The 16,420-nt window shown below is 36.3% G+C and overlaps 2 protein-coding genes across 4 annotated transcripts; one reads left to right on the top strand and one right to left on the bottom strand.

Moving 5' to 3' along the window:
* The first annotated feature begins 40 nt into the window (after positions 1–40).
* On the top strand, positions 41–7,633 carry LOC110733332 (probable methyltransferase PMT11). Its single transcript, XM_021913358.1, has 9 exons — positions 41–1,134; positions 2,461–2,610; positions 2,816–3,086; positions 4,203–4,313; positions 4,725–4,884; positions 5,522–5,779; positions 5,910–6,032; positions 6,376–6,453; positions 6,971–7,633. The coding sequence occupies exons 1-9, from the start codon at positions 463–465 to the stop codon at positions 7,176–7,178; spliced, it is 2,031 nt and encodes a 676-aa protein (XP_021769050.1). The 5' UTR covers positions 41–462; the 3' UTR covers positions 7,179–7,633.
* A 103-nt stretch (positions 7,634–7,736) lies between these two features.
* On the bottom strand, positions 7,737–15,514 carry LOC110733333 (protein HESO1-like). Of its 3 annotated transcripts, none has more exons than XM_021913360.1 (9): positions 14,509–15,514; positions 13,014–13,171; positions 12,494–12,658; positions 10,585–10,763; positions 10,404–10,499; positions 10,132–10,201; positions 9,187–9,311; positions 8,767–8,877; positions 7,737–8,676 (listed from the first exon to the last, which is right to left on the bottom strand). In XM_021913360.1, exons 2-9 carry the CDS (start codon positions 13,150–13,152, stop codon positions 8,110–8,112), a joined length of 1,452 nt encoding a protein of 483 aa, XP_021769052.1. In that variant the 5' UTR covers positions 13,153–13,171; positions 14,509–15,514; the 3' UTR covers positions 7,737–8,109. The 3 variants fall into 3 exon arrangements, with proteins under 3 accessions (XP_021769052.1, XP_021769053.1, XP_021769051.1); XM_021913361.1 differs by having other exon boundaries at positions 13,014–13,168; XM_021913359.1 differs by having other exon boundaries at positions 13,014–13,177; positions 14,509–15,512.
* Between the last annotated feature and the right edge of the window lie 906 nt (positions 15,515–16,420).

Here is a 16,420-nt window from a genome sequence, read left to right as displayed (position 1 = left end):
TTGTATCATTTCTTGTAACTTAAGTATTATTCTCTCCGTCCCAACTTACTCGCAACGGTTTGACTTTTTGCATTATTCACACATTTTCCTTTTTTTTTTACACAATTTTAATGTATTTAAATCTCTCTAATAATATATTCGGTGGGATTCGACCTCTGGTCTCAAGCCTGAAAGTCAGAAAACTAGCCGAGTACTCTAACCTCCTATGTCGAATAGTTAACTCAATGAATAGACAGTTTTTTCCGATGTCATAAGTAAAATCCTGCGAACGGATCACCGAAGAACTCCGCTTAGATTTCAGCGGTGCTTTTAAAAGCACCACGTGCACGTGCCACCATCATCTCTCCCAAGTCCCTCATTTTCTCTCTCCTCTTTGTTTATTAACTCTCCCACACTCTATTTGCCGTATAAATCAGATATAGAGTAGATCACACTCTTCTCTCCATCTCCAAACCTTCAACCATGAAAGGACCTCTCAACAATGGCGGCGACCTTCTCAAATCTCCATTATGCGTCAAGATCTTTGCTCTCTTCTTCATCTCCATCGCTTTCTTCTACATCGGTAAGCACTACTCTGATGTCGGCTACAATCAGCTTCTCTTCTTCTCTTCCACTTCTTCGTCTTCTCCTTCTGTTTCTCTCTCTCCTAATTTCAACAAATCGTTCGATGTTGCTTCCCTAATTAACTCGTCTTCTCCGTCTCCTTCCGCCGATTCGACGACGGTTCGCGGCGGTTCTGAGTCTCCGCCATTGTTGTTGCCTCCGCCGCCTCCTCCGGTGGAGGAGCCGGTGAAGAGGTTTGGGATCGTTGATGAGAATGGAACAATGACGGAGGATTTTGAGATCGGAGAGTATGATCCGAGTGTGGTGGAGAGTTGGGGGAATTCTAGTGATTCTGAGGTTGTGAAATCGGAAACTAGGGTTAGAGTTTCCAAGTTTCCGATTTGTAATGATAAACTGAAAGAATATATACCTTGTATGGATAATGAAGAGGCGATTAAACGATTGGTTTCGACGGAGAAAGGTGAGAAGTTTGAGCGGCATTGTCCGGAGAAAGGTAAGGAGTTGAATTGTTTGATTCCGGCGCCGAAGAATTACAAGATTCCGATCCCTTGGCCGAGAAGCCGTGATGAGGTTCGGTTTTTATCTCATTCAAATTCCGAAGATTTGCTTTTTTAATAAGTATTAAATTTATGTAGATTGCTGTTGTTAATTTGATTAGTCTACATTGCAATTTTGTTTGATGATATGCCTTAGGAATGTCTAATTGAGACTTGTGTTATTATGTCTTGGAATTTTAGTTGCAATTGATACAACTAGAAAACAGATTACAACGAATCATGTTTACGCGATATATCTTCTAAAGAATGCTGCGTCAGCTATTTGGTTCAAGTTTAGGATTAGGAAAAACATATTTGCAGCTTGTGTTTAGTATGAGTGAGTGAATAGAGATAGTCGGACTCGTTGGGAAGAACCAAACAAAGGTGATTAGACAGAAGAGTATGTTGTTATAAACTTCTATTTCTGAGCAGATATGATATGAGTACTTTTTTGGGGTGAATTAGGGTAGAAGTGGTGGAATTCTCTATTGGAGGAAGGAAGAATGACGAGGGGATAATTGGATTAATTAGGTCATCTCAAGTGAGAATGGATTTTAGAAATTAAGGACCATGAAGGAAGGTTTATGATTAAAAGAGCTAGGAATTGTATTCTTTATGGATTCTGACATTATACCATGCCAGTGTAGGCCTGTAGGGTGTGTTTGGGATACGATGGATTCAATCTTGTTGAAATATAGAATGCAATACTTAAACCTTACCTCTTTAGCTCATAGGGAGTCTCATGGCCCTGCTGAAAATAAAGCTCTGGCTCTTTCTCGCTGAAAGTTACAACCCTCTTTTAGGGCTGTCCAATTGCTAATTTCTCTTGACCAATCAAGATAGTTTCTTAAGTAATATCTACCTTGATATTGACTTCATTAGCTTGAAGGGGTCTTGTGAAGAATTTTCTTAGGTTGCATTTGGTGTTGGTATCTAGGAATGCATAGAAATCATCAAGATTCAATTCCTTCAACACCTCTCATCTTATGTTAACTCATCTAATGATGGGTTGAATAAATAATCTATTTAAGAAAATACAAATAATAGATGGATACAGTAATTTTTTTTTATTGAATATAACTAAGCCCTAAAGACTGTTAAAATGGAGTAACATATATAATCCGAAACTCCTAACTTTGATAGACTCTTGGTGTATCTGTTCATGGAGAAGGTACATTAGCGAAATAAATGTTTTCTAAGCACTCTATGGACTTATTGTTTCCCGTCCATTCATCAAATTTTATTTAGCGAGTCATTGATGCTTAATGGCTTGTTAATAAGCTCATAGGTACTTTTCTTCTTTTCTCTGAAACTTTAGGAGGTCTGATGTCTTATAATGAAGTCGTGCGTTACAATGCAGGTGTGGTATTTTAATGTTCCTCATACACGTCTTGTCGAAGATAAAGGCGGTCAAAACTGGATGATTAGAGATAAGGACAAATTTAAGTTTCCTGGAGGTGGAACACAATTTATACATGGTGCTGATCAATACTTGGATCAGATTTCTCAGGTGCTTTACTAGTCAGTTTTTGACATCCATTTGATGTAGTACAGTAGTGCTTTATTTAAACTAAACTTTAAAATTTCTCAGGTGCTTTACTTGTCAGTTTTTGACATCCATTTGATGTAGTACAGTAGTGCTTTATTTAAACTAAAATTTTAAAATAAAATAAAAATTCTGTCTTTTTGGTCTGATTCGGACTATGTACATGTAGATGATCCCTGAAATTACATTTGGCCAACATACCCGTGTTGTACTGGATGTTGGATGCGGTGTTGCAAGCTTTGGTGCTTACCTAATGTCACGAAATGTGACCACTTTATCAATTGCTCCTAAGGATGTCCACGAGAATCAAATTCAGTTTGCACTTGAGCGAGGAGTGCCAGCAATGGTGGCTGCCTTTACTACTCGTCGCCTACCATATCCAAGTCAAGCTTATGATATGATACATTGCTCAAGATGCAGAATCAATTGGACTCGTGATGGTAATCTCTTTCCTCTCAGTACCTGGTTGACAGTTTTATGATCCATTACAAATACATTGCTTATAATTAGTTTTGCTGATTATCTGTCAAGCACACTAAGCCTTTAGTGACATGTTTTACACTGCTTGTATACAGTTTCATGGAATTCTTATAGGTGGTGCCATTCCCTAGTACCATTATGTGTAATGTCTCTGTGGCTACTTAGCCGTCAATGTGCAGCTTTTGTGAATCGTGTTAACTATTTTTCAAAAAATGCGACCTGCTTAGAATTTAAATGTGTCTGGCCCGGAACTTACCTGACCAACCTGTTTGGTAGGCCCACTGGGAAGTGTTTATATATGATTAGTTATGCAGTGCTGCAGCTGGTGCAATTGTGCAGATAGTATTGTGTTTCAATTGATTGTTTGGAAGAAGGCTTCAGGAAATCTCTAAGAATTGTCAATATGTAGTGGTTTTCTGGAAAGAAAATCTTTAATTGGATATATTTATGCTACTTGTATGTGAAATATTATGCATACCTGATCAAAATATTAGACTGTGATTTTAAATAACTATTTACTACATCCCTTTTATATTTCCCCGTCACCCTCTTATTACTTGGAAATGTTGCCAACTTTTAGGGACAAACTAAAATGGAAAATGGATCAGTATTCTAGGCTAGTATTTTGAATGCATGACTACAATCACAAATATGCTGCAATCTTTATGTATATGTAATGTGTCAGCATGTTTGTGTGGGAGGTAGTCTTGTATGAAAGCATGATGGTATGCATTTCAGAAAATTTATATGCAACTATGACTTGTGACTCTTGTTGCAAAAGATTTTCCGTATGCAAGGACTTGCTTGAAGGCATGATGACATCATAGACCATTCAAGTGCTATTTTGAGTTATGGAGTATGACTCTTGTTCCAAAAGGTTTTCCAGGTTTGGATCCTCTTGGATGTTGAAATGCATTCTTTAACACAATGCTAATTGTTAGGAGAGGAGAAATGCGTGAACACTTTTGCATGGAAGTTGATAATATAGTTTTACGTGAAACTGTTTCATGTAACATTTGATACTTTTGAATTTTGTCTCTAATTAGCCTGATTTTCTGTCAATGTGTGTGTTACAGATGGAATTCTTCTAATTGAAGTCAATAGGTTGTTGCGGGCTGGAGGCTACTTTGCATGGGCAGCACAACCGGTTTATAAGCATGAACCGATTTTAGAAGAACAATGGAAAGGTATAAGGCCTAAGGACCTAGAAATCCTTGTCTCTACAACGGTTCGAAATTTGCTGCTGTTGGTAAATAATTCATTGTATTCCGATGTCAATGAGGCTTTCTATCAGTTAGATGGCACGAGGGTTTTATCTGATACAAATTAATACCAATCTCATCCAAAATAGTTTGTCTGACAGATGGAACTTTGTGTCTTATATCTATAGCAGTAATTTAGAATTGTACTCCTGAAAGTAGGAATCTGATATGACTGACAAAGTGGTCAAAATAATCATCATTATGTATAACCTTTTTGTTAAATAATGCATGAGCAGCTTGCCTTTTAAATACACCTTATGTTTGCATTTTTACTATAGGAATGAGTCCCTTATTTCCATGAACTGAAGCCATTTTTTCCTTTTCCCCTTTCTCCAGAAATGGTTAACCTTACTACTCGTCTTTGCTGGGAGCTGGTGAAGAAGGAAGGATATATTGCAATATGGCAAAAGCCCTTGAACAACAGTTGCTATCTGAGCCGTGAAGCTGGAACTCTCCCTCCTCTCTGTGACAAAGATGATGATCCAGATAATGTTTGGTATGTACGGTTTAAATGGGATTTTGGTGTGATAATTTAGATAACATTTGGTTCACTATTTCTAATGTGCAAATATAAGAGTTGTGGTTATTGTGGCATCTATACTGGCTCAACTGATGCTTTAGCCCCATCTCTAGGTCTTCTGTCAAACTCGTCAAAATGATGTACAAGAAATTTGTGGTTGACATCTGCAATATGTTTTGCATCTTGATTAAATGAATGAATGTTACCCCCTAGGCTACCTAGGCTATGAGACTTTACTTTATTCTTGAATCAGACTTTTTTGGCATGTTGCTTAGTCTATGATCAACAGGACAATTGGAGAGTTGGAGGGGCTCTCCAAGAATATTTTTACAAGTGAAACTCTTGATATCCTCAATACTGCCTGAAATGGGGTATATTGAGGAGCTCTTACAAAGACTCAGTGGTTTGAAGACAATTGTTATTTGTTCATTTGTCAAAATATTCTTGATGGTTAGATTGTTGTTTAGTTTTATTAGTATTCTGTGTCTGCATAACTTGCCAAATAAAAGTTGTATTGTCTCTGTAGCCTTTTTTTTTTTTTTTTTTTTTTTTGTATCCTCATATGGTATCCCCTGTAACCACTATTTGACAATGGTTCTTGTGATCATACTAGGTATGTAAATCTACAGCCATGCATCACTCGTCTTCCAGAGAATGGTTATGGTGGAAATGTAACTAACTGGCCTGAAAGATTGCACACCCCACCTGATAGACTGCAGAGTATCCAAATTGATGCCTACATATCTAGGAAAGAGCTCTTCAAGGCTGAATCAAAATATTGGAATGAAATTATAGGAAGCTATGTTCGTGCTTGGCATTGGAAGAATTTGAAATTTAGAAATGTTTTGGACATGAGGGCCGGCTATGGAGGGTATCATCTCTCTCTCTCTCTCTCTCTAGGAACCCTAATCAACCTTTTGCTCTTTTTGATCTTAGATTGTAGCAATTTGATTCATATTGCATTTTCCTCTAATTTTTTCTCTTTTCTATGATTCTGGCAGATTTGCAGCTGCATTGATTGATTTTGGTATAGATTGCTGGGTTATGAATGTGATTCCTGTCAGTGGATCAAATACGTTGCCTGTTATCAATGACCGTGGACTGATTGGAGTCATGCATGACTGGTATGTATTATCGTTGCCGTTTGTATGTTATTGGTCCTAAAACTTCTAATGGGTATCTTAGTGCCAATGGCAATTGTAATATGGAAATATATTTGGGGGGGTGTTGAGGGCAATTTTGCTCCTTGTGGTACAAAAATAGAGTATGTTCTGGCCCTAATTCTGCGATTTTATGATTGTAATTTGCCATGTATAGATTTTCAGCTAGGAATAATTGGTTGCATTTTCTTAATTACATCCCCTTTTTATGAGGGGCAAAAGACTGTAGCACTGGTTATTAGCATTACTGGATCTGACATATCAGTGATGATACTGATACATAATGACTTGCATTATTCTTCTGCAGGTGTGAACCCTTTGACACATATCCAAGAACTTATGATCTACTACATGCCTCTGGTCTCTTTGCCATTGAACGGAAAAGGTATGCCCCATTTCCATCAGTTATTGGTCATTTGCTCAACTAGTACTGTAATTTGCTGTCCGCAATGAAACATATGCCCCAAATTCCTTTGCTTTCTAAGGCTCCTTACCTTTACAGCTCGTTTGGTACATGGACATAGATGAAAATGAATTTCGGCATATATTTTTCATTGTCCTGTGGTATAGTGTCCCTAGTGCCGAGTACCAAGTATGCATCTGTATTAATTGTTTTCTTATCAACAGTAATCACCCCAAGTAGTTGCATATCAATTACCCATCATATGATACCACTTATTCAATTTATGATATTGTGCCAAGCGAGCTGTTAAGATTCTTTAGACTTTCCAGCATGCAAGTAATTGTTTTCCCTATGCAAGCAAATTGTTTCACCTCTTGCTTCTATTTGTCTGATGGCTGTTAATATTCCCTTCTCAGCAGTTTTTGAGATCAATGCTTGTGTAGTTTATGTAGCTATGAGTTTGTCTGGTTTTCTCAGCCAATTGTTTGTTAAATGTCAGATGCAACGTTTCGAGCATCATGCTTGAGATGGATCGTATTCTAAGGCCTGGTGGTCGTGTATATATTCGTGACACTATCTCTGTTGTCCAAGAACTTCAAGAAATTGCTAAGGCAATGGGATGGCGAGCAGCTATCCATGACACGTCTGAAGGACCTCATGCTAGCTATAAGGTCTTGGCATGTGATAAGCAGCTGTTGCGCAGATAGCCAGCTGTGTGGGATGTTTAAATTATCACTAGTAAATTTTGTCTGTAAAAGGAAAAATTTGATAGCTCTGTTAATTGTCATGCTTGTCTATGAGACCCAATGAGGGGTTGCTGCGGGCTGTTGAGGAATTATACTGGGAGACTGCTGACAAATGATCAGAAATAGAGATAAAAGAGGCAAAGGATTCATTGTATTAGCTAGTGTATATGAGTTAATTTATATAGGGATGTTCTTTGTAATTGGTGAGGGAATGATTACACTCAGAAGCCCAAAGGGCGACAGGCCAGGCGTTATCGTGTAACTATGGATAACCTGTACCTCAATTTAAATTCTTCTAATCATGTATTTATTTTTAGCATTGAGTATTAGAAATACCTTGTATAAATATTCGCGAGCCACTACTTTATGCCTGAAATGAATTCGATACTATTAATTTTATTCTTGCCATTTGTCTACTTGTGTTATGGTCTATTTTATCTAACATTAATAATACATGGATGCTATTGTTATTAAACCAATGGCTTTACAAGTACTTCAACATTGATACATACTGTAAAATTTGGGGAAATTAAAATGGTTTTCACAATAACAATTTTAGGCAAAAATACTTTGTATATTCAAAATTTCCAACACTAACAAGATTTCACGAGTACAAAATAAAAGTTTCTGAACCTTAACACTGCCACACTGATATATTCCAATTACTGTTATTGGGAATTTTTCCAAATAACACTGGTATGTTTGACCCCTCTCTATGAACTATTATTGGGAAGATTTCCCAAAAGTTGATATTCCATCAGTTCACTGTAGTTCCGTATGAACACTAGTCATTCCTAATTGCAATAAATGAGATTCTTCACTGTGGAATGCAATTTGATGATGCCATTGATAGCCTGATAAACCAAATCAAACTGAAGAGTGTTCCGACTTGCTAACTATCAGATTGTTTAGGCCGCCAAATTTGCTGGGTTTGCCGTTGAGTTACCTTAGCAGGTTGCTGCGTAGCCACATTATTTACTTGGCCAGGCGGTGGTGTGTGTGGTTGAGCAAGTCCTTCAGATGGCATAGCAGCTTCTCTGGCCACTCTTTTAGGCTGACTTCGAGGGCTATTCCTTGGAAACCGTTGGATGTTTGCAGATGCTTGTCCTTGAAATACTTGATTAGATTTTTGTGGAGCCATTTTGTTGGGGTGACTCAGTTGCCTTGTCCTCTGAAACGGATGCTGAAACTGCAGGGATGAGTTGCTGCTACTGCTATAGCGTGTATTCTGATTCGTCCTTGGATAAGTCCTACCGTTGGCCATTGGACTTGCAAATGCCGCTCCAGGGAAGAAATGGGAAATTTCATACCTTACTAAACTGGGGATAAGAGTATTTCGAGTCTGATTCGGAGCAATAACCCTGTGGTAGGTGTTTGTGAACGCTTCACCAATTCTTGTCAGCTGAGTGTTGGTAACAGCTCTTGCAGTATTCTCGGGTTGCTCAAAAGGATCTTCAATCTGTGATCAGAAATAAGGACAATAAATTTAAGCCCCTCTTGATAGAGCTGAACAAGAAGAAAGAGAAAAGGGAAATAACAGAGAGCATACAAAAATGGCAAATGTTTTGGGAAGCCATCTTGTAGTTGTATTTATGTCTTCCCAATGGCCTGTGTATGTAGAAATGCCTAGCTCTGTTGCCCTCGTACTAATGTCAGAAAACTGCACACCAATGCCAGATAATCATATATCAACGAAAAAACATACCAAAGTTTTTCTCATTAACCTCAAATGAAACATACCAATGGCTTCAATTAAAAATCAAGATCATAGAACAGATGCAAGTCTAAATTTCAAGTTTGTGTATGCTTCTCCCAAGGCCTGATACAGAAATGACTAACAAGAACTGCTCAAAACAGAGCAAAAAGGGATTGCCTCCCTTAGAAATCCAAATTATGTAGGTATGAATAAATCAGTGAATCTTCCAACAGGTCCAAAGAAGCAGAGGCACAAATAAGTGACATATCATACCTTTGCCAGAAAAGAGGTAAATAGCTCAGATAAACTGCTGCGGTTAATTCTTCTCTCTTTTCTAAATTTGGAAATATTACTTAAAGATATTTCTTCAATACGCCTTTCTACATCAGCCTTTATTCCTGCAGAAAGATAAATACATGCCCTCAGGGACTTATAGAAAAAATTATGGGTGAATGTATATTCCAGGACAAACTTAAAATGGAACATTACTAATTGAGCTATGGTTTTAAAAAGGACACTAGTACGTTTAAAAAATCTAGAGAGAAAGAGATAGCTAAAAAAATTGTTCTTTGTACCCTTTTCGTTTATAGGGAGAAGACAACAGGGTTATGCAAATAGGTTCAAAACATATCACAAAAACCATAAACCCCTAACAAACTAAGTCGCCCCCCATCCGAAAAATCATCACCCATTTTAGAGTATCTCAAAAAACAAAATTACAATTTCTGTGTATCACTATAAGTCTACAAGGGTCATACGGAAACCACTTGATCATCATTGCAAGGATAAGGTTGTTTAACCTACCAAGACAACAGCCGTAGAAGGTACTGGAATTTGGTCTTCACGCTGTTGACTTTATACTTAGAAAAGACACAGAATTCTTATTAACATCCGGAAATATAAAACAACCATCAAGCCATAGATACTTGAGAAATAACTCAATAGTCTATACATCAACATGACAGTGATTTCATTAAGTCCATTCTGCTCCCTTCTTTTCTTCACTTAAAAAAGTATGTCTACTAAAAAAGAAGTGAAAGGGTCTCGATACTCTACATCATAGCTTGCTTTTGTTTCCAAGAAAACCAATAAATACGTAGCAAGGGAGGGAAATCAGTTTTCTAAGATGATAGTATGACTGGAAAACTTTCAAGGTGCTGGAAGGGGTTCGGGTGAGGGTTTCAATAATTAAAATACCAGACAGACACTATTTAGCACCTATAAGTTCATCTGCGATGTTTCCAGGGTACAGGTCTTTGAGTGGAGGCAAAATTGCTGGAAGACAAGTCTGCACAAAAAGGGCACAACAATAAATTACAAGGTCTGCTGAATACTGTAATGCCCATATATGATAGTTAATTACTAGACAAGACAGTCAAACACAGTAATATAAAGTCATGCATGAAGTAATTGTCATTGTGCATAAAAGATATGAAGGTTAAAACCTCAAGACCAAAGACCTATTCATGCAATTTAATAAAACAGCATACCTGAAAATGGAAGATAACAAGCAAGGACAGTGAATATGAGTTAAAAGTCCCAGTTTTTGGACTATTGATATCGTTTGCTTTTGCCCACTCCTTGACCTACAAGAAAAGGTCTTATGCCTGTAACTAAGGTTCTTTCCTTGAATAAAACAGCTATCAAGTAGTTAACTTTTAACAACCATACCAGTAAAACCATATTCCTGAAACGCTGATCTATAAGACTGATCCATAACAAAAATTTAGATTTCATCTTCCCTGACATGTTATTAATTGAAATATCACAAGAGATGTTCTGATATTTGCTCTCAAGTTTCAGAATAGGAACTCTGGCATGAGATACAGACTGCAATCTTTTAAAGCTGCCTGTAAAACAACATTTCCTATAAGAAAAAAGGTGGTAAAAAAAACAAGCAGCTTACACTGACAATATTCTCACATATTCTATATTACTAAGATACACAATAGGCAGTACTCAGCTACTCACAGCCTAATCTGCCATGGCATAAAAAGTCAAGAGCCAAAGTCACAAGTTCTCTATATCAATCTCATACGTGTTGACTACATTTCTTCAGGTTCTTGATATCAATCTCATACATGTTGATTATATTTTTTCAGGTTACTCAAATGGGCAAATTTGCCCAAACACCTGGCGGCTGGTGTAAATTCAGCGTAAGATAATTTTTAAGAGGAGAGCCAATTATCACTTTTTGTACAGTACACTATGAGATTTTCTGATTTTGTATAGCATGTTCATGATCATCTATCAATGGCCAACTTTCAGACAAACTTAATTTTCCCCATAGGACAGGGTTGCTTGCCTTAAGGCTACATCACATAGGTTTTTTTTTTATTTTTTTTTTTTTAAACCAGGCTTCATCACATAGATCAGAGTTAGTTTGACAACAGAAACCCAATATGATCCCAATTCCCAAGTGATGCCAAGGTCAGAATATTATAAAACCCATCGCCAAACAGCCAAAAATACGAGTAGCATTTATATATTAGCACTTAGTAAAGCAACAACCAAAAATCCTTCCCAAATGGAACTCATAGCTAACTATCACAGAAAACAAAAAACAGTCCACGTGTAAGCATTATATATGTCAGCACGTAGCATAACAATTGTCAAAATTATAATGCTAGCAATTAGCTTATTTTTCATAAATAAAATGTTGGCCGTGAAATATGAGTTCAATATTAAGACCATCCCAAAGATCCAAACTCATCAGACAATTTACTTGTCCACAAACTTTGCACAAGGCTAATATGAAGTAATATTCATTTCACATCTCAAAGAAACACTCTTTTCCCCTGAACAATCCTATATCGTCAATTACGGAGTACTAAACAGCAAACTCATATAATTAAAGTAACTAACAAGCCTCTTCCTTTTATCATGAGTAACATATACTCTGGACAACAAGCCTCAAGTTTTAATTTAACAGATGCGTTGTCTTTTAAGAGATCTTGGCAACGCTTCCATCACATAATGAATAATTAGGTGTTCTTGCATTGACTTAATTTTTCTCATTTGAACTCAAAACTACAACATAGTTTCAAATCTATTTCCTTTTAGTGACAGGCTGTTGATTCCATTGTTAGTTATTGACTAAGGCTATGTTTAGTTCACTTTATTTAAGGACTTGTTACTTATTTCATATCAAACCAAAAAACAAAATTCAAAAGATCAAATTAGGAAAAAGAAAAAAAGTTCAGATCTACTTTATCATTTTGTGGGCGATTATTCTTGCTAAATATCTTTTATTCCATGATTTTTTTTAAAAAAAAAAAAAGAAAGAACATATTTAAAAAATACACATTAATACAGATCTAATAAGACCCTATTTGATAAAAGAAAAGTTCTTATAGATTAGCGTACATATAAAGTCAGATTTAGTCAAATCAAGCGATCACATCAGAAAAAAAAGAAAAAATAAGGTGAACTAAACATAACCTAAGTTTCTACAGATTGCCCACTATGCAACTATTGCATCCAATAATTAGCAAGATATGTATGCCTATATGCAGATGTTCACTATCAGCGACAAAGACATGAAGATGAAGATGATCAAGTATGATTTACAGAAAATAACCTGCCCTCCGCAATGCTTTAAGTACATCCCCTAATAAAGCCTGCTTGTGCTTCCTGGCAGCAACTGCAATGTATAATCCATTGGATAGCTCAATTGATATATCTAGATCTCCCCAACGAGAAAATAGCTGAGACACAAAAGACCCAAATGGTTCCACAGTAGCACCTAAAAGCAGGAATTCAGCCCAAATCAGTAAAACTAAAAAAAAATGCATATGTACTTAAGAATGATAAAGAACAACTCATGCGAACATGATTTAAAGATTATTGTCAACCACAATTTTCTGACTTCTGAGCAGCTCATTCAAAAACCTAATCGCCCAAACAAAACCAGAAAACTTTACCATTGTTACAGCACAAGGATCTTAAAGTCCAAAAAGGCAAGCAAGGATCATGAAATAAGGCGAGTACAGAAGAAAGGGGAAGGCAGAACAATTCCGAGCATAAGAAAACATTGTGTTAGCTACACAGATAAGTATAGAAGCAGAATGGATACAACCCTTCTACATTCCAAGACTTACCTCTCAAACTTTCAATTGTGCTGATAGCAACCCGTAACTCCTCAATTATCTGCATTCTTGTTTCCAAATCCTCTCGCAAGGGGTTGATGACATGAAGGATCTCATTGAGAGTAAGCTCCAACATACTTTGTGAGCCCATTTCAAAGGACTAAAAGCTGCTGAAACTATAGGTGATACATAAGGCTATCTAGAAATTCAAGCATTATAACCTTTAAGCATGTCAAACATGAGAATATAATCATTGCAATCTCATTACAAGCAACACATAATTGTAGCCTGCTTCCATTATCAAATCTCCCGATTCCAAATGCATTCAATAATTACAAAATCCAATCAAGCAAATCAAATTTCAAATAGCATTTTCTCTCCCAAGGACACAATATTAGTGGATGAATATATTTCATTTCAGATAAAGTCAAAAGCTAATCATCTTCAGCAGTTGAATGTCTTGATTTGATACTAGTGAGAGACCCCAACCATATAGGACCTAAAAGCACGCAAAGCTGCTAGACTGATCTAGATGAAAAGAGGATGATACCAGATTACCAGGTGACAGCTGAGTTTCGAATACTTCACTACAAAAAGACACAGGAATGGTTGAACACCATCAAACTTGTGGATAGAAAGCACCCTAATGCACTAAGTACACTTCACTTCAGTACCATATGACACACAATGATGACACAAATATGATATAAAGAATATCCAAGCCCGCCAACTGGCTCAGGAATCCATAACTCTGCATTATGGATAATTTCACCTAAAATCAATGTATCAAACAGAACAACGCTATTAACTTTCACAATAAATTGTAGAAAGAAAACTATTGAGAGTGCCAATAAGGTCTTGGTTCATGATTAAGACTAAGGTTTGGAGCCATATGTAGGTCTCGCAATCGGATTCCCCCAACCCCATCTCCCCTATTTATGTTATCTGTAACCTTGTTTTTGCATCTCCTATGAACTAAATAGAAGTGTTTACTTTTCCTTTATCCTCGAGAAAATATCTAGTACTCATTTTTCAAAATAAAAATGTAGGACTTTATACGGAGTAAAATTATGATTCTGCTTTCTCAAACAGCAACAATTCCCATCTCATACCCTAAAACGAGGCAATACATTCAAGTAATTTGAAGTCAACTTTAACCCATATAAAAAGATTTATAACAAAAACCAATAAAAAAAATAACAAAAAAACGATTCCAAACTATGGGTAGTTTCTAAATTGAGTCGAAATTGCATAAATTTGGACAATCAATCAAACAAAGAAGTTGGCAGCAATCAGAAAAACCCAGAATTGATTAGTTGGAAACACTGTTCAACTAAGCAATAAGAACATAATTTAAAATCCCGCAATAATAAAAATCAAAAATTGAATCAAAATCAGTACATCCAAATTGGGAAATTCACACAAACAATTCATAGAACACTTAATGGGCAATAGCAAAATTGCATGCATCGAAGTTTCAATCAAAACCCAAAAGTTAAAAACTTACAGAGAGATTTTGTTGGGGTTAGATTGATCGTAGTAGCGCCATTGAGAGTGGGTCACTGCGTCTCTTTCTCTCTCCTCCTCCCTGAAAGTGTGAACTCTAAACACACTACGAGTAGTACACCCAAAAAAATGGGACTTGTATATACCAGTAATTTTAAAGGGAAAATTAAAGTTTTTTTTTGATGTGGGGCGGGAAAAAAGATGATAAATTTTGCTTCTTTTTTCTCAGGTTAAGTAAAGTGATTACTCAACTCTTAAGAAATGTTCAACAGATTGTGAGGAGAAAGAGAGGGGAAATCAGTGTGATTTTTTTTTTACTTTGACCTAAACACATGAAGTATTTGTGTATTGGCACTTTGGAAAACAAAAGTTTTGGATGGTAACCCAAAAATTTGCACCTACAATCAAGTTTAGATGGATCGTTTTATTACTAAAATGAGAATTTGAGGAATGAAGGAAGGAAACTGGTGCTTGGAATTTTTTAATATGTAATGCAATTTGTGATTTAATTAATAAGATAAATGTTTTGTTCACTTCACTCGTATTATGGTGGTTGACGTATTGTTTCTCTATTATAGTTTAAATAAAAAATTAGAAATAATAATCTCAACTTTGGATTATTCTGGAATAATCCGAATTTTGGGGAACTTCTCTTTCTTCAATCCTTAACCGGTCAACCAAAAATCAATGACTTACTATACCAAGTCACTTAACACGTGTCAAACCCTAATTGGTCCAAATATTTTAAAAAAAAAACCAAAAAAAAACAAAATAACCTAACCAGCCTCCACTCCCCAACCGTTCCACCCTAACCTCCACCACCACTGCAAGTCCGCTACTCCTCCCCTCGCTGGAACGCCGCGTCTCCCCCATCCCTTGCGTCGTCGTTTTCCCCCCTCCCCGTAACCCCCTCTCATTCCCCCACGCAGCCATCGAAACCCCGAAAATCAGTAGTATTCTGGGAAAGAACAGCGCTCACTAAACCATCCAAAACGCTCAATTTCTCAGCAAAAGCCTTTGATTTCCCTGACCCATTAATCAAATTTGAAAAACTAGGTTTTGGGTTTTCTCTCTCATCACAATATTTGGTGAATTGTTCTGAAAATCCTTGAAATTTCAAGAGTTCATCTCTAATGGCTAAACAATCTTCTAAGGTTGGTCTTAAGTGAGATGGGTATGGTTCAATTGCATCTATTTTTGGGTTTTTCTTGGTTTTATTTGGGCCAATTGACCAGATTGGTAAATAAAAAAGACCTCTAGCGACAATTTGGTAAAAAAACTTACTCCGGCAACAGTTTGGTAAAAAAAGCTAACAATATGCGACAATTTGGTAAAAATAATAAACTCCGGCGACATTTTGACCAAAAAATCTATTTTTTTTCCCGACAAACTCTTTAAAAATCCTATTTTAATTTTTTTTTGTGTTATTAAATTTTTTTTTTTTCATTTACAATATTGAATTTACATGTCATTCCTTTTTATTTCCAACCCCTTTTTAAAAAAATTTCGTTAACAAGGGGTATGAAACTTAAGTGAAAATTGATACTTAACATTTTTTTTCTTCAAATTGTTATTTCCATAAAAAAGGGTTGGTAAAATAACAAGAAAAACGAACTATAATAAGCATTCGCGAGTAATTTATCGAAAATTTTTGTATTTTTTGGGTTAAGTGTCGCCTGAGATTATTTTATTTACCAAATTGTCGCTTAAGGTTAGTTTTTTTACCAATTTGTCGCCGGAGTAAGTTTTTTTACCAAATTGTCGCTAAGGGTCTTTTTTATTTACCAACCTGGTCAATTGGCCGTTTTATTTGTTTTGATTTTCGTAGTTGTGATTTCTGAATGTAGTATGTTGTTTTTGGGGGAAATTTGCTTCCTTTTCTTGGTGGTCTGCCTTTTTTACAACTGGGTTTA

This window comes from Chenopodium quinoa, unplaced genomic scaffold (assembly GCF_001683475.1).
Source record: "Chenopodium quinoa cultivar QQ74 unplaced genomic scaffold, ASM168347v1, whole genome shotgun sequence".
Taxonomy (NCBI): Eukaryota; Viridiplantae; Streptophyta; class Magnoliopsida; order Caryophyllales; family Amaranthaceae; genus Chenopodium; species Chenopodium quinoa.
Note: the sequence above shows the minus strand (reverse complement) of the source record. Positions and strands in the feature narration are given on the sequence as shown.